Raw genomic sequence first — 26,625 nt, 5'->3', positions numbered from 1 at the left:
ACTCTGATGGACTACCCAGCAGTAGGGAATAAGTTTCATTACACTAGAAGTCTTTCAGAAAGCGCTGTAACTAGGTTTAAGGATATGATTCCTTCTTTATGTTCTCTAATGCCATATAACAACACAGTGCAGAGTAGCTACCTAAACTCTGTAAGGGAGATAGAGTATCTCGTCAATAGTTTTACATCCTCATTGAAGACAACTTTGGATGCTGTAGCTCCTCTGAAAAAGAGAGCTTTAAATCAGAAGTGTCTGACTCCGTGGTATAACTCACAAACTCGTAGCTTAAAGCAGATAACCCGTAAGTTGGAGAGGAAATGGCGTCTCACTAATTTAGAAGATCTTCACTTAGCCTGGAAAAAGAGTCTGTTGCTCTATAAAAAAGCCCTCCGTAAAGCTAGGACATCTTTCTACTCATCACTAATTGAAGAAAATAAGAACAACCCCAGGTTTCTTTTCAGCACTGTAGCCAGGCTGACAAAGAGTCAGAGCTCTATTGAGCTGAGTATTCCATTAACTTTAACTAGTAATGACTTCATGACTTTCTTTGCTAACAAAATTTTAACTATTAGAGAAAAAATTACTCATAACCATCCCAAAGACGTATCGTTATCTTTGGCTGCTTTCAGTGATGCAGGTATTTGGTTAGACTCTTTCTCTCCGATTGTTCTGTCTGAGTTATTTTCATTAGTTACTTCATCCAAACCATCAACATGTTATTAGACCCCATTCCTACCAGGCTGCTCAAGGAAGCCCTACCATTATTTAATGCTTCGATCTTAAATATGATCAATCTATCTTTGTTAGTTGGCTATGTACCACAGGCTTTTAAGGTGGCAGTAATTAAACCATTACTTAAAAAGCCATCACTTGACCCAGCTATCTTAGCTAATTATAGGCCAATCTCCAACCTTCCTTTTCTCTCAAAATTCTTGAAAGGGTAGTTGTAAAACAGCTAACTGATCATCTGCAGAGGAATGGTCTATTTGAAGAGTTTCAGTCAGGTTTAGAATTCATCATAGTACAGAAACAGCATTAGTGAAGGTTACAAATGATCTTCTTATGGCCTTGGACAGTGGACTCATCTCTGTGCTTGTTCTGTTAGACCTCAGTGCTGCTTTTGATACTGTTGACCATAAAATTTTATTACAGAGATTAGAGCATGCCATAGGTATTAAAGGCACTGCGCTGCGGTGGTTTGAATCATACTTGTCTAATAGATTACAATTTGTTCATGTAAATGGGGAATCTTCTTCACAGACTAAAGTTAATTATGGAGTTCCACAAGGTTCTGTGCTAGGACCAATTTTATTCACTTTATATATGCTTCCCTTAGGCAGTATTATTAGACGGTATTGCTTAAATTTTCATTGTTACGCAGATGATACCCAGCTTTATCTATCCATGAAGCCAGAGGACACACACCAATTAGCTAAACTGCAGGATTGTCTTACAGACATAAAGACATGGATGACCTCTAATTTCCTGCTTTTAAACTCAGATAAAACTGAAGTTATTGTACTTGGCCCCACAAATCTTAGAAACATGGTGTCTAACCAGATCCTTACTCTGGATGGCATTACCCTGACCTCTAGTAATACTGTGAGAAATCTTGGAGTCATTTTTGATCAGGATATGTCATTCAAAGCGCATATTAAACAAATATGTAGGACTGCTTTTTTGCATTTACGCAATATCTCTAAAATCAGAAAGGTCTTGTCTCAGAGTGATGCTGAAAAACTAATTCATGCATTTATTTCCTCTAGGCTGGACTATTGTAATTCATTATTATCAGGTTGTCCTAAAAGTTCCCTAAAAAGCCTTCAGTTAATTCAAAATGCTGCAGCTAGAGTACTGACGGGGACTAGAAGGAGAGAGCATATCTCACCTATATTGGCCTCTCTTCATTGGCTTCCTGTTAATTCTAGAATAGAATTTAAAATTCTTCTTCTTACTTATAAGGTTTTGAATAATCAGGTCCCATCTTATCTTAGGGACCTCGTAGTACCATATCACCCCAATAGAGCGCTTCGCTCTCAGACTGCAGGCTTACTTGTAGTTCCTAGGGTTTGTAAGAGTAGAATGGGAGGCAGAGCCTTCAGCTTTCAGGCTCCTCTCCTGTGGAACCAGCTCCCAATTCAGATCAGGGAGACAGACACCCTCTCTACTTTTAAGATTAGGCTTAAAACTTTCCTTTTTGCTAAAGCTTATAGTTAGGGCTGGATCAGGTGACCCTGAACCATCCCTTAGTTATGCTGCTATAGACGTAGACTGCTGGGGGGTTCCCATGATGCACTGTTTCTTTCTCTTTTTGCTCTGTATGCACCACTCTGCATTTAATCATTAGTGATCGATCTCTGCTCCCCTCCACAGCATGTCTTTTTCCTGGTTCTCTCCCTCAGCCCCAACCAGTCCCAGCAGAAGACTGCCCCTCCCTGAGCCTGGTTCTGCTGGAGGTTTCTTCCTGTTAAAAGGGAGTTTTTCCTTCCCACTGTAGCCAAGTGCTTGCTCACAGGGGGTCGTTTTGACCGTTGGGGTTTTACATAATTATTGTATGGCCTTGCCTTACAATATAAAGCGCCTTGGGGCAACTGTTTGTTGTGATTTGGCGCTATATAAAAAAAATTGATTGATTGATTGATTGATAGATTAGGGATCTTTATGTTCAGACTAATATTGTGGTATAGTTTTCAATATGATTGGAGCATTTTTAAATTTTGACCCCTGTGTAATTCTTCAATTGACCCCCACCTGGCCGTCTATTGATAATTCAACTGGCCAGTTGTTTTTTTCACCAGAGTAATGCTTAAGGAGTATTTGTGCTGAATTTGGTGCTTCTTCTTCTTCTTTTTTTTTTTTTTGTTATTTATTTTTATTAGCATTTTTTGTCAAATATATACATAACATACTGTAGCCACTCTGTGTTCATTGTCATGCTATCAATATCAATTTACAGTCATGTCAAAAGCAAACATCCCCAACACAAAATGCCATAAAGCAATATTAGAAAATAACCAAAACAGAACCAAAAGAAACAATTAGGGAGTAGACTTTGGTTGGAAATTTGGTGATTCAATCACTATTTGTAGGACTCCTCTGTAAATATTCTGTTGTCTGCTGTACTACGGGTGGAGTGAAACAGAGAAGGATTTTCATTCAAGAGAAGAGATTAAATTCAGGCTCGAGTTGCCATATGTGTCTTGGTGGCTTCCCTCACAAGTCTTATTCTTGCACATTCGCTCAGTTTGTGAATTTCAAGCCCATTTCAACCAGAGATAAATACCAAATTTTCTGGAAGTTGGTTCATTCTCTTTTGAGTAATCAGATTAACACTAACAAACATGCTTTCAAAAAACAAACAGATTTTACAAATACATTTTTCATCTCTTTTGTATAAATTGGTTTATAAATAAAAACAGGATTTTTTTCTGTAAAATGACAATATTTTTTAGATAATAATATTATTTTAAAGCAGTTTTTATTTAAAATGTTTTCAGTGTCGTTACAAAAGACCAAAATTTAACTGTAAACTTAAAAGCACCTTGTTTGAAAAACAAAAATAAAATCAAACACTTAATTTACATATTTTACAGATTGTATGCCAATTTTCAGATGTTATTTAGAACTGTTAATCACACTATTTTACAGGATGGCTTTCCACTAATTTACTTATTCCATAGTGTGTAAATAACGATACAACATAACATTGGAAGCACTTTCAGAATATACAGTGTGTTAGAACATTTCCACAACAGATATGCAGTTTTAAAAATACACGATGCAACCTCAAGCCTCTAGAAACATCGAAACCAGCTTACTTTTATTTATGTTGTTATGGTTACATTTGGGGTGGTCTGATTAATTACACACCTACATACGTGTGCGGTATAATGGGCGTGTGTGAATGTCAGGGTGTGTTTGAATGCAGATGTGTTTGTGTTCACAGAAGTTGGCCAGATGTGGATGTAAAAAATAGAAGCTGTGTTTCTCTTGTGAGGCTCTGAAGTTGTGTAGGCAGGGCCGTCTCGTGGACTCTGTTTCAGGGTGGAGAACCCTTTGGAAATGACAGACGGCTGCTGAAGTGGTTAAACTATAAGTGGTTATTCCAAGGTGAACTAAATATATGTTGGCGTAGCCTGAGTTTGGATGGGTTGTAAATACCAGGTTGATTTCTGCAGTGAAAATCTGCTGACTTGGACCTCCGATACAGAGCGTGATGGCTGTGATAAAATAATTCCCAGTGTTATTAAATGAGGTAAAAACTTGATATTTCTTGGTTCTGCAGGACCTCAGATCAGCTGCTTCCCTCCCAGTAACTTCACGGTGAAGCAGGCAAGCTACGTGGACATGTACTGCTGGGACTCCCTCATGCACCACGAGTTCGACAGGAATGGAAACTTCGAGGAGCGCTCCCTCTGGGTGCACAAAGTGCGTTCACACATAAAACTGGACTTATGTCTAGCTAGACTTAACTCTCCTGAAACATGTTTGTCTTCTTACCTTCAGTGTCAAAGCAAGGTCAGCCTAACCCTGGTGAGAAAAAGGTGCACGCAAAAACAACACCCTGCGGTTTTGCAAGTTCTCCCACTTAGAAATCATGGAGGGGTCTGAAATTTTCATCTTAGGTGCATGTCCACTGTGAGAGACGTAATCTAAAAAAAAATCTGGAAATCACAATGTATGATTTTTAATAATTTATTTGTATGTTACTGCTGCAAATAAGTATTTGAACACCTACCAACCAGCAAGAATTCTGGCTCACACAGACCTGTTAATTTTTCTTTAAGAAGCCCTCTTATTCTGCACTCTTTACCTGTATTAATTGCACCTGTTTGAACTTACCTGTATAAAAGACACCTGTTCACACAGTCAATCACATTCCAAACTGTCCACCATAGCCAAGACCAAATAGCTGTCTAAGGACACCAGGGACAAAACTGTAGACCTGCACAAGGCTGGGATGGACTACAGGACAACAGGCAAGCAGCTTGGTAGAAGACAACAACTGTTATGATTATTTATTAGAAAGTGGAAGAAACACAAGATGACTGTCAATCTCCCTCGGTCTGCCATACAAGGTGCTCACTACACACCGGGAGCAATAGGGGATTAAAGGCCTTGCCCAAGGGCCCTTAGTGATTTTCCAGTCAGGTGGGGATTTGAACCCATGATCTTCTGGACTCAAGCCCAACACCTTAACCACTAGACCAAGCCAGCACATGTCCAGGCCCGTTTGAAGTTCACCAATGACTATCTGGATGATCCAGAGGAGGCATGGGAGAAGGTCATGTGGTCAGATGGGACCAGAATAGAGCTTTTTGGAATCAACTCCACTTACCATGTTTAGAGGGTGAGAACAGTCTCAAGAAAACCATCCCAACCGTGAAGCATGGGGGTGGAAACATCATACTCTGGGGGTGCTCTTCTGCAAAGGGGACAGGACGACTGCACTATATTGAAGGGAGGATGGATGGGGTCATGTATTGTGAGATTTTGGCAAACAACCTCCTTCCCTCAGTAAGAGCATTGAAGATGGGTCATGGCTGGGTCTTCCAGCATGACAATGACCCCAAACACACAGCCAGGGCAACTAAGGAGATGCTCCGTAAGAAGCATTTCAAGGTCCTGGAGTGGCCTGGCCAGTCTCCAGACCTGAACTCAATAGAAAATCTTTGGAGGGAGCCAAACCTCCAAACCTGAAAGATCTAGAGAAGATCTGTATGGAGGAGTGGACCAAAGTCCCTGCTGCAGTGTGTGCAAACCTGGTGAAAAACTACAGGAAAGGTTTGACCTCTGTAATTGCAAACAAAGGCTACTGTACCAAATATTAACATTGATTTTCACAGGTGTTCAAATACTTATTTGCAGCAGTAACATACAAATAAATTATTAAAAAAATCAATCATTGTGATTTCCGGATTTTTTTTTTTTTAGATTATGTCTCTCACAGTGGACATGCACCTAAGACGAAAATTTCAGACCCCTCCATGATTTCTAAGTGGGAGAACTTGCAAAATCACAGGGTGTTCAAATACTTATTTTCCTCAATGTACACTCAACAAAAATATAAACGCAACACTTTTGGTTTTGCTCCCATTTTGTATGAGATGAACTCAAAGATCTAAAACTTTTTCCACATACACAATATCACCATTTCTCTCAAATATTGTTCACAAACCAGTCTAAATCTGTGACAGTGAGCACTTCTCCTTTGCTGAGATAATCCATCCCACCTCACAGGTGTGCCATATCAAGATGCTGATTAGACACCATGATTAGTGCACAGGTGTGCCTTAGACTGTCCACAATAAAAGGCCACTCTGAAAGGTGCAGTTTTATCACACAGCACAATGCCACAGATGTCGCAAGATTTGAGGGAGCATGCAGTTGGCATGCTGACAGCAGGAATGTCAACCAGAGCTGTTGCTCGTGTATTGAATGTTCATTTCTCTACCATAAGCTGTCTCCAAAGGCGTTTCAGAGAATTTGGCAGTACATCCAACCAGCCTCACAACCGCAGACCACGTGTAACCACACCAGCCCAGGACCTCCACATCCAGCATGTTTACCTCCAAGATCGTCTGAGACCAGCCACTCGGACAGCTGCTGAAACAATCGGTTTGCATAACCAAAGAATTTCTGCACAAACTGTCAGAAACCGTCTCAGGGAAGCTCATCTGCATGCTCGTCGTCCTCATCGGGGTCTCGACCTGACTCCAGTTCGTCGTCGTAACCGACTTGAGTGGGCAAATGCTCACATTCGCTGGCGTTTGGCACGTTGGAGAGGTGTTCTCTTCATGGATGATGCGAAGGAGATGTGTTGCACTGCATGAGGCAAATGGTGGTCACACCAGAAACTGACTGGTATCCCCCCCCCCAATAAAACAAAACTGCACCTTTCAGAGTGGCCTTTTATTGTGGGCAGTCTAAGGCACACCTGTGCACTAATCATGGTGTCTAATCAGCATCTTGATATGGCACACCTGTGAGGTGGGATGGATTATCTCAGCAAAGGAGAAGTGCTCACTATCACAGATTTAGACTGGTTTGTGAACAATATTTGAGGGAAATGGTGATATTGTGTATGTGGAAAAAGTTTTAGATCTTTGAGTTCATCTCATACAAAATGGGAGCAAAACCAAAAACATGAATCCAGTAAGGGCTATGGTAATCTAACATTTGACCCCAATGACCTTGACCAAGATTTTGCCATGGAAGTTCTGGAATGTGCACCACATTTGTTCCAAAGGGAGTTGAAATCAAATTCCTTGATCTTTGCCAAAATTAATTCTTTAAGGGTAAATTTTTGGGTCAGCCTTCATTGATATACCAAGTTTGGCCAACAAGCGGACAGGCAGACATGACCTTGACCCTATTGATTGACCTTGCTGTGCAAGTCTCTAATCCATCTGTATATCTGTGGCAAGTTTGGTGGACATCAAAGTGAAGAAAGAAAGAAAGAAAGAAAGAAACAAACAAAAAATCAACAAGCAAAAATGATTTTTTTTTTTTTTTTTTTTTTTTTACCTTTGACCTCTATGATTTTGATCTTTGACAGAACAAGCGATTTGCTGTTCTGGCTTTTATAGTCATCAAGCTTGGTGGAAATCAGTCAAAGGACCTTGGAGAAGCAGGGATAACAAATAGACAAATGCTCAGATTCTGGTATGATGTTCATTAATATTTAAATCAAAGCTGGGGAAAACTATTAATATGCAACATAATATATAATTACTGTACTTGTATTAATTATATTTATCACTTAGTGTTATCATTACTAGCAACCACTAAAAAACATTATTCAATATTGATTTGAATTTAGAAATTAGACACTTTCCATCCGTCTTATCCTATAAATATGGATTTGGTTATTTCCTGCTGCGCCCCTTTGACCTGACCCGACATTTTCAACAAATAGATTCTCTTAATTCTATTTGTGTTGTGTGGGCCGCTGAAGATGAGGTACTGCTGGCCCACCACCAGAGGGCGCCCTGCCTGAAGTGCGGGCTTCAGGCAAGAGAGGGCGCCGGAGCAACCGGGAGTGGCAGCTGTCACCCATCAACAACACCAGCTGTCACTCATCTTCATCAATCACATCTCCATAAGAGCTGGGCAGCATCTTCACCTCACTGCTGAGAAATCGTCTATCGATCAGGTAAACCGCTCAGCCTGTGGAAACAACAGTAGTAACATATTTGCTTCTGTGTGTAACATTGCTTTTGCAGACATACCTGTTTGTATTTAAGGAGTAGTCGGGTGTTTGGGGAGTTGGCGTACTCCGCTCCTCGGTTAAGGACTACTGAGTCTACCAACAGGTTCTGCACGTAATTCTGGATCATTGTGATTGAGAGGTGGAGGTGCGTTCCACCTTTGTACTGAACTGTTTGCTGGGTGTTCACACACCCACCATCACCTGTCTGTTCTTCCTGCCAGCAGTACCCAATCTGACAGCCGGAGGCATTGGCCACCTGGGGACCTAGCGCTTGGTTGGCTCCAGGGTTGCTTCACATCCGGTGGAAGTGGAAGGCGTGTGGGATCCGGCTCTTTTCTGGATGGGCGTCTTCTATCCTCGAGCCTGCCCACACATCACTGTGACTAATTTGACTGTTGATCTCAATTGTGTTGTCTGTTGCTCTGTTGTGCACATTCACAACATTAAATTGTTATATTTTTGGCTTATTCCATTGTCCATTCATTTGCGCCCCCTGTTGTGGGTCCGTGTTCCTACACTTTCACAACAATTTGTCATTTGTGAATTGTAACAACACCTATTACAGATCCTATTCAATATTTTGGCCAAGTTTCTAAAAATTTTGGTCAATCAATTGTAATCTAAGCAAATTATGCTAAAATGTCTAGGCTCCGCCCTTATACCTGGATCCACCCCAACATTTACTTAAATCCATTTCGGAATTAATTTCAATTTTTTTTCACATGAAAGCTGGTATCATTTGCTCTGATACGTATGTAGCAGTTTTTTGCATTACTTGGCTCCACCCATTTATGTGGAGCCCATTGAAAAGTTTTCTGATACCTGATTAGTCCAAACCTTGTCATCAGGTACTGTAAAAATTGTTTTGCTGGTTTTTGAGTAATTCTGCACAAAAACCAACAAACAGCCTCTTTAACGGTCGTAACTATTTGTTGTTCGTAGACGTCACCCCTTGCTGAGTGTTTTTTCCTGACATGTCGTCTTATCTTTCGTTCTCTCTTTGTCTCTTTCTGTTTCTCCTTCCAGATGTTCCCGTACTCTCTGCTTGCCATGGCAGTGCTGATGTACCTGCCAGCGCTCATTTGGCGCCAGCTGGTGACACCTACGCTGGGCTCTGACCTGCTCTTTATAATCGATGAGTTAGACAAGTCATACAACCGCTCGGTGCGACTGGCGCAGAACATTCTGGATATGCGTCAAAACACTAAAAACCCACTGACTTTTCAGGCTGAGCTTGAGAGGTAAAACATCAGTTACAAATGGCCATGTTTAATATATTTTTAAATGTAATTCACTGCTCTTTATGGAGGGAAAATGCTACGTATCATATTTATCCATGTTCCACTCATATAACCAATGGAAATCCTTTACGATAGGAAAATGTCACAGAGAGTAACAGGGAAAACCTGCTATGTACAGTTTCTCCAATCACAGCCAGTCAAGCTTCAGAGCTGCTATGATATCTTGGTGGCTTTCCTCACCTGGTCACTTATGTGGATGTTTTGTGATGTTGTTCACTCTAATTCTGAAACTGTGTCATACTCTTCTGTTTTCGTCATGATTCCTTTCACTGTTATGTAACAACAGAAATTGAGTGTGGCGGTTTTATCTGCCCAATTGGGAAAGAAATAATTTGGGGGCTATCTCAGATAGAGTGACCCCGCCCCCCCCAAACAAACAAACAAAAAACAAACAAACAAAGATAGAACCCATAAAAATTGTGATAAATCCTTGGTTGACCAAGACATGTTGGAGAAGACCAAGGAAAAGATATTTTGCCTGGAGGCTTATTTTCCCAATAAATTATACCATTTGGAGCATAATTTGGAAAGAACATGACTTTTATGCAAAGTGACCAAGTTAACTGAAACTTTGGGGGAAGTCCAGCAAATTTCAAGACATTTGCTGGATTTATTACAGTTTTTATGGGTTCTGTTTTTTTGGATCACCCCGTATAAAACACCACAGCTGTTGTCAGAAATGTCGCAATTTGCTAAAATGGTGGAGGCTTCAAGACCAGAGGTTTGAGGTGCAAAGACGCAGCCCAGTCTCACTTTGTTTTCCATGATACTGTCACGAAATGTTACATTTTCGGAATGCAGTCATGTTTCTGTGACTATTTTTAACCCGAACAATAACCTTAACCATAACCCCCACCCTTATATCACTCCAAATTTCATGATACCATTACAAAATATTTTTGCAATACTATCACGAAAATCTACTATATTTCATGACGTATCAAACACTACAACATTAAATTGCTTTTCATGACATCATGTTTTTCTGCGTCATCAGTTTGCAAACACGAGGCGCTAATCCACTGTTCGAACCAATGTGTTATCAAGGCTCACCAAGTCCCGCCCACTTTTAAACTGTCCAATTGTGAAATACTTCGCAAAGTCCCATTTTTATGGGAAATGTCATGTGACTAAAGCTACAGTTACAGAGGTTATTGTGATTGAAAATATTTGATGCAGGCAATTAGAATCTTTAAAGAGGAAGATGTTTGGGAACGTTAACCCGTAGTTTTGTCCTTGTGAGCGATGATACCCATAGCACTGCTGTTGCTGTGGGTGTCTCTATTCCCGTTCATGTTCTTCTGTCTGTTTTTGCAGAGCCAAGAAGAAGCGGTACTTTGAGTACCCCCTGCTGGAGAGATACATGCAGTGCAAACAAAATTCCTACTTCTTTGTTAGCATGCTTTTCCTGCGCGGCTTCCTTCTGCTGACCTTCATGACGGCTGCCTGCCTGTACCTGGCCTACTTCCACCTGTCCGCCTTCCTTCAGGATGAGTTCAGCTGCTTCGTGCGGACAGGCATGCTCCGGGACCAGAACTGGGTGCCTGAGCTGGTTCAGTGTAAAATGATTGGCCAGCTGGTCTTCCAGGTGATAAGTGTAGCTAACGGCGCTATCTACGTCCTGTTGGGTCCGATCGTCCTCTTCAGCCTAATCCGGCTCTTTGTCTGGGACACCACCTTCCTCTCTGTCTACGAGGTCCTTCCAGCATTGGACGTCATTAACCGCCGCAAGCTAACCTGCCCTTTGAATGACCTTAACGTGCTCCTGCTCTTCTTACGTGCCAACGTAGCCCATCTGAAATCCTTCGGGAAGGTGAGGGCGTTGTGCTCACTGGCACCACCGCAGGTGGGCAGCAGCACTCCCGGGCAGGGGTTGAGCGCTATGCTATCCCAAGAAGAGATTCAAGAACGTGAAGAGGCTGCGATGGAGCTGGCGGAGGAGTTAGCGGAGGCCAAAGAGGAAGGGAAGCTCAACCTGGTGGATATCATGACAATCCTTGGAGCGGCTCAGGGGAAAGTGGTCAACTGCAGTGAGCAGAGACCTCTGGTGGAGGAGAGTTTGAATCTTGGTACCGTAACTTTTATCTACACACTTAAACGCATTCTGTTCGCGGCTATTTTTGTCTACATCATTTGGGATGTACAGAAAATTATTAAGTGACCTCTAGAACAATACCCAGCGAGTGGTCCTAAGACAAAGGTCAAGATTTGATTCTATACACAACTATTGTTTCTGACGTAGTTTGAATGTAATTAAATACATTTTTGGAATATACATGTGGAAACCAGAGATAAATTTAATTTTGTGTCCAAAATATCCATGATAAGATTATTTGCATAACTTTGCATGCTGCTAGAATCAGTGGGCATCAGACGTTACGTGTTTCAGTGGAAGATAAGTGATGTAACATCAGGGACTAGTGCTCTCTAGTGGCTATTGGGCCCAGTGGGTGTTTTACAATTAATTTTTTCAACTGCACTCTCATTGGTCCAAGCAGAAAGTGGCAGCATATTGTAAGAAGATGATTTTGTTACCTCTGCCAAGCAGGTAATGTTTTCACTGGCGTTTGTCAGTAAGATAACTGTAAAAATAAAGAACAGATTTCAGTCAAACTTGGCGAGCAGATAGATAATGTTTTACGAAATAAGTGCTTCAAATTTGGAGGTGATCCGGAATATATTCGGAAACTGATCTCCAGAATACTATTTGCCACACATAGTAATATGGAACTCAAATTATTGTGAAAGGATGTTGATTAAATTTGGTAAGCAGATGGATAATGTCCTTGAAAATGAGGGAATTTGTTTTGAATTTGATCTGGAACATATTTTGGATCCAGAAAAAAATTAAAGCATTCAGGAACATTTAAGAAATTATTATTATATTATTATTAATAATAATAAGGAGCTTCAATAACATTTTGAGTCAGTCTGAACATACTGTATTCTAGAACTGGACTCAAGAAGAGTGTTAGAGATGCAACAATGTTGAACTCAAAAACTATGAAGGGATTGCGATGAAATTTTATGAGCACATATATCTTTAGGAAACATGGTTTGATGCAAAATACAAGTTAAAATGGGTATTTTGGTGGTAGGGAATATGTAGCCTTAGTGGCGGTATATTGTGTTCTCAATGCAGTTTTTTTTTTTTTAATTATTGCAGATTTAGATAATGAAAAGTTGGTGCACAACCCAAGATGCCATACAATAACATGGCCTTTTCTTTTACACTCAACAAAGATATAAATGCATTTATTTTCATTCCCATTATTCACACATTAAAGTAAAAATTCTAAGATTTTTTTCCATGCTCACAAAAGTCTTATTTCTCTTGAATTTTGTTCACAGATTTGTTCAAGTCTGTGTTAGTGAGCACTTTGGCTTTGCCAGGATCATTTGCTCCTGACTCAATTGGCTTTGCTCAAAATGTAAATGAGTCCACCCACCACTTTAATCATATCTTAGATCTTGTTCTGACTTATGGTATGGAAATTGAAGACTTAACAGTATTCCCTGAAAACTCCCTTCTGTCTGATCATTTCTTAATAACATTTACATTTACTCTGATGGACTACCCAGCAGTGGGGAATAAGTTTCATTACACTAGAAGTCTTTCAGAAAGCGCTGTAACTAGGTTTAAGGATATGATTCCTTCTTTATGTTCTCTAATGCCGTATACCAACACAGTGCAGAGTAGCTACCTAAACTCTGTAAGTGAGATAGAGTATCTCGTCAATAGTTTTACATCCTCATTGAAGACAACTTTGGATGCTGTAGCTCCTCTGAAAAAGAGAGCTTTAAATCAGAAGTGCCTGACTCTGTGGTATAACTCACAAACTCGCAGCTTAAAGCAGATAACCCCTAAGTTGGAGAGGAAATGGCATCTCACTAATTTAGAAGATCTTCACTTAGCCTGGAAAAAGAGTCTGTTGCTCTATAAAAAAAGCCCTCTGTAAAGCTAGGACATCTTACTACTCATCACTAATTGAAGAAAATAAGAACAACCCCAGGTTTCTTTTCAGCACTGTAGCCAGGCTGACAAAGAGTCAGAGCCCTATTGAGCCGAGTATTCCTTTAACTTTAACTAGTAATGACTTCATGACTTTCTTTGCTAATAAAATATTAACTATTAGAGAAAAAATGACTCATAACCATCCCAAAGACGTATCGTTATCTTTGGCTGCTTTCAGTGATGCCGGTATTTGGTTAGACTCTTTCTCTCCGATTGTTCTGTCTGAGTTATTGTTATTAGTTACTTCCTCCAAACCATCAACATGTCTATTAGACCCCATTCCTACCAGGTTGCTCAAGGAAGCCCTACCATTATTTAATGCTTCGATCTTAAATATGATCAATCTATCTTTATTAGATGGCTATGTACCACAGGCTTTTAAGGTGGCAGTAATTAAACCATTACTTAAAAAGCCATCACTTGACCCAGCTATCTTAGCTAATTATAGGCCAATCTCCAACCTTCCTTTTCTCTCAAAAATTCTTAAAAGGGTAGTTGTAAAACAGCTAACTGATCATCTGCAGAGGAATGGTCTATTTGAAGAGTTTCAGTCAGGTTTTAGAATTCATCATAGTACAGAAACAGCGTTAGTGAAGCTTACAAATTATCTTCTTCTGGGCTCAGACAGAGGACTCATCTCTGTGCTTGTTCTGTTAGACCTCAGTGCTGCTTTTGATACTGTTGACCATAAACATTTATTACAGAGATTAGAGCATGCCATAGGTATTAAAGGCACTGTGCTGCGGTGGTTTGAATCATATTTATCTAATAGATTACAGTTTGTTCATGTAAATGGGGAATCTTCCTTCACAGACTAAGGTTAATTATGGAGTTCCACAAGGGTCTGTGCTAGGACCAATTTTATTCACTTTATACATGTTTCCCTTAGGCAGTATTATTAGACGGCATTGCTTAAATTTTCATTGTTGCACAGATGATACCCAGCTTTATCTATCCATGAAGCCAGAGGACACACACCAATTAGCTAAACTGCAGGATTGTCTTACAGACATAAAGACATGGATGACCTCTAATTTCCTGCTTTTAAACTCAGATAAAACTGAAGTTATTGTACTTGGCCCCACAAATCTTAGAAACATGGTGTCTAACCAGATCCTTACTCTGGATGGCATTACCCTGACCTCTAGTAATACTGTGAGAAATCTTGGAGTCATTTTTGATCAGGATATGTCATTCAATGTGCATATTAAACAAATATGTGGGACTGCTTTTTTGCATTTGCGCAATATCTCTAAAATTAGAAAGGTCTTGTCTCAGAGTGATGCTGAAAAACTAATTCATGCATTTATTTCCTCTAGGCTGGACTATTGTAATTCATTATTATCAGGTTGTCCTAAAAGTTCCCTGAAAAGCCTTCAGTTAATTCAAAATGCTGCAGCTAGAGTACTGACAGGGACTAGAAGGAGAGAGCATATCTCACCCATATTGGCCTCTCTTCATTGGCTTCCTGTTAATTCTAGAATAGAATTTAAAATTCTTCTTCTTACTTATAAGGTTTTGAATAATCAGGTCCCATCTTATCTTAGGGACCTCATAGTACCATATGACCCCAATAGAGCGCTTCGCTCTCAGACTGCAGGCTTACTTGTAGTTCCTAGGGTTTGTAAGAGTAGAATGAGAGGCAGAGCCTTCAGCTTTCAGGCTCCTCTCCTGTGGAACCAGCTCCCAATTCAGATCAGGGAGACAGACACCCTCTACTTTTAAGATTAGGCTTAAAACTTTCCTTTTTGCTAAAGCTTATAGTTAGGGCTGGATCAGGTGACCCCGAACCATCCCTTAGTTACGCTGCTATAGACTTAGACTGCTGGGGGGTTCCCATGGTGCACTGAGTGTTTCTTTCTCTTTTTGCTCTGTATGCACCACTCTGCATTTAATCATTAGTGATTGATCTCTGCTCCCCTCCACAGCATGTCTTTTTCCTGGTTCTCTCCCTCAGCCCCAACCAGTCCCAGCAGAAGACTGCCCCTCCCTGAGCCTGGTTCTGCTGGAGGTTTCTTCCTGTTAAAAGGGAGTTTTTCTTTCCCACTGTCGCCAAGTGCTTGCTCACAGGGGGTCGTTTTGACCATTGGGGTTTTTCCGTAATTATTGTATGGCTTTGCCTTACAATATAAAGCGCCTTGGGGCAACTGTTTGTTGTGATTTGGCGCTATATAAATAAAATTGATTTGATTTGATTTGTGGCACCGAGCAAAATGCTGATTAAACAGCATGATTAGGGCACATATGTGCCTTGGACTGGTCACAATAAAAGCCCACTTTAACATGTGCAGTTTTGAGAGGTCATATAGTGACAAGCCGGGCAGGTGCGAGGCACCCAAAGAGGGAGGATCCTCCATGCAGACTCCCAGACCAGGCTTAGGTGTAAAAAAAATTGTCATCTTTAATTCAGGCTCAAGTTCAGTACACAGGTTGTCAGGCAATGGAGCAAAGGTACAAATAGGGCTAGGCAAATACGCAGTCAATCAAGCAGGGGTTCGTGGCACGAGCAAATGCAGTATTCAGGGATGAGGCAGAAGGGGTAGTCAAAAACACAGCGCAGATTTCAAAAAACATGGCAAGGCAAAACAGGACAGGAAACATAGCTAGGATGTGGCGAAACTGGCAGGGACATGGTGGCTGGGAGGTGTTTAAATAGGACAGGAGTTAACAAGGTGCACATGAGGAACAATCTAGAAAGGGGGTGTGGCTAGTGAACAAAGCTAATGCATGGTGCAAGAAGGTGAGGAGGGACAACACAAGGTGGAGTGAGGTAAGACACAAAGATGCGTGAACAGGTGCCAAGAGTGTGAGTGAATGGAAATACTAAACAGACTGAATCAAAGCGAGGGACAAAGACATAATGGCAGGTGCAGAGCATGGAGTGAACATAATAAGATGGACATGAGGGCAAACTGAGAACAGAGCTAACACAGAATCTAAGGACAGAATATAACTATCTTGAGAACTAGAATCAGGTGTGAACATAAGAACAAAAGAAACTACATGAGAACTGTCCATTAAATAGGAAATCAATACTAAAGCAAAACTGAACAGGAACTGACTAATAAACAGAAAGCAAAACCCGATATAAAAGTACAGTGGTCCCTCGTTTATTGCAGGAGTTACGTTCTAAAAATAACTCGCAATAGGCGAAATCCACGAAGTAGTCAGCGTTATTTTTTACAATAATTATAGACATTTTAAGGCTGTGAAACCCCTCACTACACACTTTATACACTTTTCTCAAACAGGCATTAACATTTTCTCACTTTTCTCTCATGTGTTAACACTCTCAAAGTTCAAACCTTAGTAAAAAAATAAGACCAACCTGTTTTCAGCCCCAAACATTTGTTTGAGAAATAAAAATAAAAACGTTTTCCTATAAATAATTATGATGGCTTTTAGAACGAATGAATTTAATTTTAACGATCAACCTACAAGGTTGGACACATAAGAAATTATTAATAGTGACTGACCAGTATTTCACAGTTCCTCTGATCGCACCTCTTTGTTGTGGCGCCTCTCCGCTGTCGCGTCTTTTTCCACTGAGTCACACCTCGGTGCAGGTGTCTTTTTCCGAGTGAAGAACACAGTTATGGGTAGTTGTTGGCGCTCTTTTTTCTTCTGGCCGAGAATATTCTTATAAACAGACATGCAGAACACAATACTCGTGCTCTCCCTTCGCGGTGCCGCTACTGGCCTGCTTGATGAGGACGCAGAAGACAATGTGCTGTAAAAAAAAACAAAAAAACAAAGCATGCAAAATTGGACTAAAAAAATCTGCGAAACTGCGAGGCCGCGAAAGGTGAACCGCGTTATAGCGAGAGACCAATGTACAACAGAAATGAGAACAGCCAAAATAAACAGATAAAAGCTAAATGATAAACAATGAAAACACAAACCGGCTGAACAGAACTAGAGTGGAACTGGAGATTTGCTAACATAAAAAAGTAACAAAGAAAAGTGATAACGTAAAACATAACAGGATAAACCAAGATGAAAATAAACAACAAATAAATCAAAGCTGGGGCAGAAAAAGAACAACAGAAAGGGGGGAAAAATGGGCTCAACACCCTGATCAGGCCAAAATCATGACATATATTTCCCATGCTGACTGCAGGAATGTCTGCAAGAGCTGTTGCCCACAAACTGAAAGTGTTACCACTGCAGACCAACACCTTCACCAAATCAAGATCTTCTTCCTTCAAGTCCAACTGCACATATTAAAGTGGAATCTATATATTAAAAGCCATGTTGCCTCTGTGTATGTGTATGTGTACATGCATGCGTGTGTGTACCTTCAAACACGGACAAACGGGAGAGCTGACATTTGCTGTTTGGTATGCTTATGTAATTTGAGTCAAGGATGAAAGCCGCCAAAATGGAACATTGACAGGACTAATATTTTTGCAGAAATTGCAGATATTACGTAACAGCAGTGAACAGTGGACGTTGATAATTACATTCTGGACTCACACTCATTTCCAAATCATTACAGAAACTTTGCATAATTTGTTACCACCCTTGAAAAATGTCAGCTACCTATTTATAAACCCTACTCAATCTAGAGCCCGTGGATCCCCACAGGCAATGCACTAGTTTCATTGTAACCAGTCCAAGATACATCTGTGCAGTAATCATGCTGCTTAATCAGCATATTGTAATTCCACACCGGACAGATTAATTTGGTGGGGTTTGAACACCAGACCTTTAAATGTCAATATCAATGCACTACCAGGTGAGCCAACTGGGAAACCCAAGCGAGTAGGATGTTAAATAATATCTGTGCTAATTCCTTATTTTATGTTATGATCAAGTATTTGCCTTTGTTATCTGATTGGAAGTCTTTGAAATCTGGTTTAAAGTTTAAAAATAAGAGTTAAGTTTCATTTCCATCACACATTTCAAGTTTCAGATACAGGGAGTGCTCCCCCTGTCTGTTTGAGCCAGTAACTTATAGACTAATCCACACCCACTGTAACGCCCACATTGTATAAAAGTATTGTGTCGCTATGTTTGTAGTCTTTTCAGAAGATGGGCTCCATCTGTGAAGATCCAGGCTTGATTTTCAATGTGACTTTCAATAAATTCAAAATGAGGAATATACTGATTCAGTTCTTTGCAAGAGGCAGTAAATTACATAAAGAACTGGAAGAAATTTCATAGGAACATCTTTTCAATCTGGACTTCACCTTGTTACACTGGCAAAGATGAAGTGCTCAGTAATGGGGTTATTCCACAGAGCGCAGTTCCTTCCTATTTAATCCTGAATAGCAAATAAGGCCGGGTTTTGAAGCATCATAGTAACTTCTTGATCCATCTTTGTCAATCTTGAACAAACCTGGTATACGTAGTGGTTACGGCCATCATCGGCGCCAGATTTAAAATCGGTTGTCAAAATTGTTGATGGTACGTGGTAACTTTGGGGTATGTGTCATATTAATGGCTTCAACCGTGTTCAAAATTCTTTAAACGGGGTATTCGTAGTGACTACGGCTTGAAAGTTGTTTGATTGTGCTCCACTGGGGTAAAAATGCGAAGCAGAGGCAGGCCTGATGAACGTTTGTTTTTTTTGTGGTTTTTGTTCAAAGTTGAACAGCTTGATCATGTCTGACTGAGGGCGCAAAGGTAGAGGAGGCAAGCCTGCAGCTACAGGGAGGATTAAATTATTTCATCCTGTTTTTGGATCGTGGGGGTTGATAGTAGAATGGTGCCCTGTGGAATAGCGCTGTAATGCAGTATTTTAACAAATATGTTAACAAAATTCAAGGGAAATAAACAGCTTGTGTGTATAGAAGAAATCCTAAAGGTTTCACTTTTTTTTTGCAGACTTTCATGCTTGTTTGGGGGAAGATAAGCCATAAGGTTGTGCAGAGTCCACTCTGTGATCATACAAGCATGAAAATCACAAACTCTTCATCCATTGTGGTTTTTATTGGTTCAGTCTTGGTTGAATCACTGACATATGATTCCATCAGTTTATGGTCCGTAATGCAGGAGACACTTGACTATTGCAGTGGTGAGATGTATTACAGTTATAGTTGTTTTTACAGGGCAAATTTGTCTAGTTTCACTGCCAGCATTGCATCATTCTCACAGCAAAGTATCGCAGTTACAGCCCACTTTTATTTTGTTAACTTCATATCAGTTTATTTAACCTCACAACGCGTATTGTCACATTCTTGTAATGTGACACAACATCACACATGTGCCGTTCCACACCTCCTGTTAGGTTAGCGCACAAGGTCAAATCCAAATGACATTTTAATAAATCGTTTTGGTGCTTTACAGCGCGGTGCAGTCAGATCACATCACTTTAAAAAAAAAAAAAAAAAATCTCAAAACTGCTTGTTGTTCTGTTCATAAATTATGCATTTTCGTTTTCAACCTGAACAGCCTAGAGTTCTAAAAGAGTCTTTTATAAAGCGATGCCTGACAAAAAGAAGAGATGGATGCTAACTGCCCTCTCTGTCTCTTCACAGAGCCAAACCACCAGGGGTACCATGAGTTGAAGGAGACTGCACCTTTTAGTCATTTCTAGGCCTCCTATGGACTGATTCAGGGCCATAACTTTGCGGGTTTGGGACACGCTACGGTAGATTTTACTGTACACACAAAGACTGAGGACACCAAGAGTTTCTGTGATTCAAAGATTAAAAAAGCCTCTTTTAGAATTACAGGTTGTCACTGTGGATATATTTGATATTCAGCTGATTGTGTGTGTATGTGTTTGTGGGTATTCATTGTTGCTGTTTGTTCTTTTGATAAGTCGATGTTTTGACTTTGTCAAAATCACGGTTCAACTCAGGCTAAAGTCTAAATGTAAGAAAACATACCAAAAATAACAGGAATTGTGCATTTCTCAGAAGCAGAGCTATAATCAGTTCTGAAAGTACATATGTTTGAGCTGAAAAGCATTGCCACCGGTAACTATGGATACCGGCAGTCATTTTGGGCGGCTGACATTTCATGAAGCTTTCTGAGAGTTGTAATTACTGTTACTTGCTTTTTTTAACTTCCTGCTACCGTTTTTTTCCCTCTTTAATAATTAGATTATACTGTGTTTTACTTGTATTTTACTGTAAACTGTATTTTCATTGTGATCAGAATTAAATCCAATAAAATTATTACTGTCATTAGTACGTATTTTTTAGGACGACTTATTTATATATATTTTTTTTTTACTTTCACATCCAGGCAGCACGGTGTCTTAGTGGTTAGCACTGTTGCCTCACAGCAAGAAGGTCATGGGGTCGAATCCCACCTGTGGCCTTTCTGTGTGGAGTGTGCATGTTTCCCCCGTGTTTGCGTGGGATCGATCCGGTTTACTCCAACTTCCAAAGACATGCAGGTTAGGTGGATTGGTGGATTGGTAACTCTAAACTGACTGCTGGTTTGTCTGTCATAGCTACTTTTGTCGGCAGTTTGTCTGTCTATATGTGTCCCTGTGACAGTGGTGTCATGTCCAGCACCCCCCCTACCCCCATTTCCCTTGATTGGCAGGTATAGTAAATGAATAAAATTTCATACCTATTGGACATAATGAAATTGCAGTTGACAAATCAGTAATTAACACTTGACTGAGTGACATCATCTTACAACCATACGGTAAGACAGGCAGCACCAGGACCCGGCGGACTTGGAGTTAGATTCTTTTAAACAGTTACACAAATACGCACACACATTATATAAATAATTATGCTGCCCTAACAGCCCCGTAAATACCCTTTTTCATTTGGTTCCATTGCATGTCTTCTTCTGTGTGATTGTTGGCAACCAACATATAGGTGCATTACTGCCACCATCTGGGCTGCAGTGTGAAACGGGAAGTAATCCCTTTAAAATAATAACAAAATAAGCAAATACACTCAACAAAAATATAAACGCAACACTTTTGGTTTTGCTCCCATTTTGTATGAGATGAACTCAAAGATCTAAAACTTTTTCCACATACACAATATCACCATTTCCCTCAAATATTGTTCACAAACCAGTCTAAATCTGTGATAGTGAGCACTTCTCCTTTGCTGAGATAATCCATCCCACCTCACAGGTGTGCCATACCAAGATGCTGATTAGACACCATGATTAGTGCACAGGTGTGCCTTAGACTGTCCACAATAAAAGGCCACTCTGAAAGGTGCAGTTTTGTTTTATTGGGGGGGATACCAGTCAGTATCCGGTGTGACCACCATTTGCCTCATGCAGTGCAACACATCTCCTTTGCATAGAGTTGATCAGGTTGTCAATTGTGGCCTGTGGAATGTTGGTCCACTCCTCTTCAATGGCTGTGCGAAGTTGCTGGATATTGGCAGGAACTGGTACACGCCGTCGTATACGCCGGTCCAGAGCATCCCATACATGCTCAATGGGTGACATGTCCGGTGAGTATGCCGGCCATGCAAGAACCGGGACATTTTCAGCTTCCAAGAATTGTGTACAGATCCTTGCAATATGGGGCCGTGCATTATCCTGCTGCAACATGAGGTGATGTTCTCGTCACGGTATCTCTGTGCATTCAAAATGCCATCAATAAAATGCACCTGTGTTCTTCGTCCATAACAGACGCCTGCCCATACCATAACCCCACCGCCACCATGGGCCACTCGATCCACAACATTGACATCAGAAAACCGCTCACTCACACGACGCCACACACGCTGTCTGCCATCTGCCCTGGACAGTGTGAACCGGGATTCATCCGTGAAGAGAACACCTCTCCAACGTGCCAAATGTGAGCAATTGCCCACTCAAGTCGGTTGCGACAACGAACTGGAGTCAGGTCGAGACCCCGATGAGGACGACGAACATGCAGATGAGCTTCCCTGAGACGGTTTCTGACAGTTTGTGCAGAAATTCTTTGGTTATGCAAACCGATTGTTTCAGCAGCTGTCCGAGTGGCTGGGCTCAGACGATCTTGGAGGTGAACATGCTGGATGTGGAGGTCCTGGACTGGTGTGGTTACACGTGGTCTGCAGTTGTGAGGCTGGTTGGATGTACTGCCAAATTCTCTGAAACGCCTTTGGAGACGGCTTATGGTAGAGAAATGAACATTCAATACACGAGCAACAGCTCTGGTTGACATTCCTGCTGTCAGCATGCCAATTGCACACTCCCTCAAATTTTGCGACATCTGTGGCATTGTGCTGTGTGATAAAACTGCACCTTTCAGAGTGGCCTTTTATTGTGGGCAGTCTAAGGCACACCTGTGCACTAATCATGGTGTCTAATCAGCATCTTGATATGGCACACCTGTGAGGTGGGATGGATTATCTCAGCAAAGGAGAAGTGCTCACTATTACAGATTTAGACTGGTTTGTGAACAATATTTGAGGGAAATGGTGATATTGTGTATGTGGAAAAAGTTTTAGATCTTTGAGTTCATCTCATAGAAAATGGGAGCAAAACCAAAAGTGTTGCGTTTATATTTTTGTTGAGTGTAAAAGCACCTCTATTTAAACTGTCATCCAGGTATATACGAGGGCTGTCAATAAAGTAACAGTCCTTTTTATTTTTTTCAAAAACTATATGGATTTCATTCATATGTTTTTACGTCAGACATGCTTGAACCCTCGTGCGCATGCGTGAGTTTTTCCACGCCTGTCGGTGACGTCATTCGCCTGTGAGCACTCCTTGTGGGAGGAGTCGTCCAGACCCTTGTCGGAATTCCTTTGTCTGAGAAGTTGCTGAGAGACTGGCGCGTTGTTTGATCAAAATTTTTTCTAAACCTGTGAGACACATCGAAGTGGACATGGTTCGAAAAATTAAGCTGGTTTTCAGTGAAAATTTTAACAGCTGATGAGAGATTTTGAGGTGATTCTGTCGCTTTAAGGACTTTTCACGGTGCGAGACGTCGCTCAGCGCTCTCAGGCGGCGTCATCAGCCTGTTCAAGCTGAAAACCTCCACATTTCAGGCTCTGTTGATCCAGGACGTCGTGAGAGAACAGAGAAGTTTCAGAAGAAGTCGGTTTCAGCATTTTATCCGGATATTCCACTGTTAAAGGAGATTTTTTTAATGAAAGACGTGCGGACGGATCCGCGCGTCGGGACGCAGCCGACGCGGTGCGGCGGCACAGGAAAAACACCTCTGTGTTGATAACCATTTGTAAAATCCAGGCGGCTTTTGATGGCTTTCAGTGGAGTGAGTATATGAGAAATTGTTTAACAGGCAGGACATGTTCCAACTTGTCCTTAAGGCTTTCAACAGAGGTGTTTTTCCTGTGGCGGAGCGCCGCGGCGGCTGCGTCCCGACGCGCGGACCCGTCCGCACGTCTTTCATTAAAAAAAATCTCCTTTAACAGTGGAATATCCGGATAAAATGCTGAAACCGACTTCTTCTGAAACTTCTCTGTTCTCTCACGACGTCCTGGATCAATAGAGCCTGAAATGTGGAGGTTTTCAGCTTGAACAGGCTGATGACGCCGCCTGAGAGCGCAGCGCGACGTCTCGCACCGTGAAAAGTCCTTAAAGCGACAGTATCACCTCAAAATCTCTCATCAGCCGTTAAAATTTTCACTGAAAACCAGCTTAATTTTTCGAACCGTGTCCACTTCGATGTGTCTCACAGGTTTAGAAAAACTTTTGATCAAACAACGCGCCAGTCTCTCAGCAACTTCTCAGACAAAGGAATTCCGACGAGGGGCTGGACGACTCCTCCCACAAGGAGTGCTCACAGGCGAATGACGTCACCGACAGGCGTGGAAAAACTCACGCATGCGCACGAGGGTTCAAGCATGTCTGACGTAAAAACATATGAATGAAATCCATATAGTTTTTGAAAAAAATAAAAAGGACCGTAACTTTATTGACAGCCCTCGTAAATAACATTTTAAAAATTCACTAACTCGCAAATAGGTATGAGTTTCCCCAAATCTAATTCAAACATCCTCATATTCTAGCAGAATTAGTAGAACAGGAACTTTTCCTTATGAGGAGGCTGCATTCTGTCAGCCTGGTTTGACAGTTCCTGGCTCAAACAGAGGAACCAGGCCAGTGAAGTGGAGAGGACAGGTAACAAATCATTCAAAAGAATATTTATTTATGTTTTCTAGCAGTGCACCTCTTACTTATGTACTTCTCAGATATATATATATATACTTAAGAGATTATACTAAATAATAATAATAAATATAAGTATTTTATGTTTATACTGACAAGTATACCAAAATAATTTTAAAACTTGTTGGAAACTGAAAAGTATGCAGAAAAAAAATCTGTGTATCCAGTATATACTGACAAACATACAGAATAATCTATGCATACTTGGCGTATAGTGACAAGTATACTTGTAACTACAAGAAGCAAGTGTCTTCAGGTAACATATATGGTCGAGGGGTAAATCAATTCCTGATCAATAATGGTGTAGTCACTGGCGTATAGTACAGTAGTATCTATAAGCTCACTTACACTGTAAAAACAAAAGTAGTTGTGTACTCAAATGTGCATTTAAGGTATACTTTTATAAACTAAAATGTGGGGCAATTTAATCCCAAGAAATACTGAAATAATAATAAAACTTCAATTTATTTATAAAATAAACATTAAGTATATTTTTTCACCAAGGTTGACAGTGTTAACCCTGATGTGTAGCATCAAGTGGAAAACTGTCATTTGTGTGACTGCATACGCTAATGCTAGCAGGTAACACATGACAGCATGTATTTGTTGTGCAGCATGTCAGTTGGAAGTAGTCTGGAATACACACATGGACAAAGTTGTGTGGCAAAGAGGCAAATAAAGAAAAATAAGACCTTGGTTGGGGGGTCTTGGGGGAAAAGCTCCCCAGAAGCTGAAGGTTTTTAGTTATGCTAATGCTCCCCAGAACCATTTTACTGAGTCTGAAGGACCAAAATGACATGGTGAGATGGTGAGGGGCTTCGCTCATTAATGTCAGCGACATGAACATATTATTTACTGTTGTTGTAAGTTACATTGATCATTCAATAAATCTATAGATACAAAATACATTTCTGTTCTTGAGATCATCCTTAGAAATGATATTTTCTTGAATACCTTTGATGAACCCACATGTATGTGCCATTAAAGCCCTACAATAGTTTATCATTAACAAAATGTGTAAGTCTATTTAAAATACCTTCATCTCAAGATCTTCATACACCCAAGCAATTTTGAACTATGGTGTATCACATACAATTGATAAAATATATTTACATCAACGTATGTCGATGTTCGGTCCAAGACTTTGCCTTAAGTATATTAATGAGTATATCTTAAACAGAAAGACGGGCAAAACGTGCATGGCCATGCAACACAGACCTGTCCATTTTTAAGTTTTCATACAGAGTTTATGTTCTGTGTATTCGTGTTATATACCATATATAAATATATAATAATGGTAAGATATGATTCATCAGATCCATGCGGTAGTTCCGTAATAAAGACATTATCAAACATTTTGGTGGGTTTATTTGGATTCAGATAACAGATCAAAGTAAAAATAATAATTATAACTTAGTAATTTAGTCCACTCAACGAGTCCTTTTGGATCTTACAATTAATACAATAATTAACAAGAGCAGTCTGTGATTTATGATGTCCGGCAATCCGTATCCAGATCACCTCCAAAATTCAGTGGAGCCTTTTAGGGCCGAATATCTATCTGTGGTGAAAATTTTGTCAAAATCTGTACAGTTGTTTTGACATAATCCTGCTAAAAGAAAGACAGACAGACAAATAAATCAATAAATGCAGATAATTTTATTATGTCCTTGGTGGAAGTAATTACAGTTTAATCACAGTAAAGCTATGGACTCAGATCAAATCAAATCAATTTTTTTTATATAGCGCCAAATCACAACAAACAGTTGTCCCAAGACGCTTTATATTGTAAGGCAAAGCCATACAATAATTACGGAAAAACCCCAACGGTCAAAACGATCCCTTGTGAGCAAGCACTTGGCGACAGTGGGAAGGAAAAACTCCCTTTTAACAGGAAGAAACCTCCAGCAGAACCAGGCTCAGGGAGGGGCAGTCTTCTGCTGGGACTGGTTGGGGCTGAGGGAGAGAACCAGGAAAAAGACATGCTGTGGAGGGGAGCAGAGATCAATCACTAATGATTAAATGCAGAGTGGTGCATA

The 26,625-nt window shown here is 40.6% G+C and overlaps 1 protein-coding gene across 2 annotated transcripts in view; it reads left to right on the top strand.

The window, feature by feature from the left end:
- The window catches only part of panx3 (pannexin 3), a 33,630-nt gene extending 12,960 nt beyond the window's left edge, over positions 1–20,670 (top strand). The window contains exons 2-5 of one of the 2 annotated variants that reach the window (XM_034178875.1): positions 4,286–4,428; positions 9,239–9,453; positions 10,831–11,582; positions 20,011–20,670. In XM_034178875.1, the coding sequence (XP_034034766.1) occupies positions 4,286–4,428; positions 9,239–9,453; positions 10,831–11,582; positions 20,011–20,069 (1,169 nt within the window). In that variant the 3' untranslated portion in view covers positions 20,070–20,670. Of the gene's footprint in view, positions 1–4,285; positions 4,429–9,238; positions 9,454–10,830; positions 11,728–20,010 lie in introns of those variants that run through there. The other variant, XM_034178874.1, reaches the window with a different exon arrangement.
- The last annotated feature ends 5,955 nt before the right edge of the window (positions 20,671–26,625 follow it).

This window comes from Thalassophryne amazonica, chromosome 9 (assembly GCF_902500255.1).
Source record: "Thalassophryne amazonica chromosome 9, fThaAma1.1, whole genome shotgun sequence".
In the NCBI taxonomy this organism is placed as follows: domain Eukaryota; kingdom Metazoa; phylum Chordata; class Actinopteri; order Batrachoidiformes; family Batrachoididae; genus Thalassophryne; species Thalassophryne amazonica.
The sequence above is the reverse complement of the archived record's forward strand: the minus strand, read 5'-3'. Positions and strand labels throughout refer to the sequence as shown.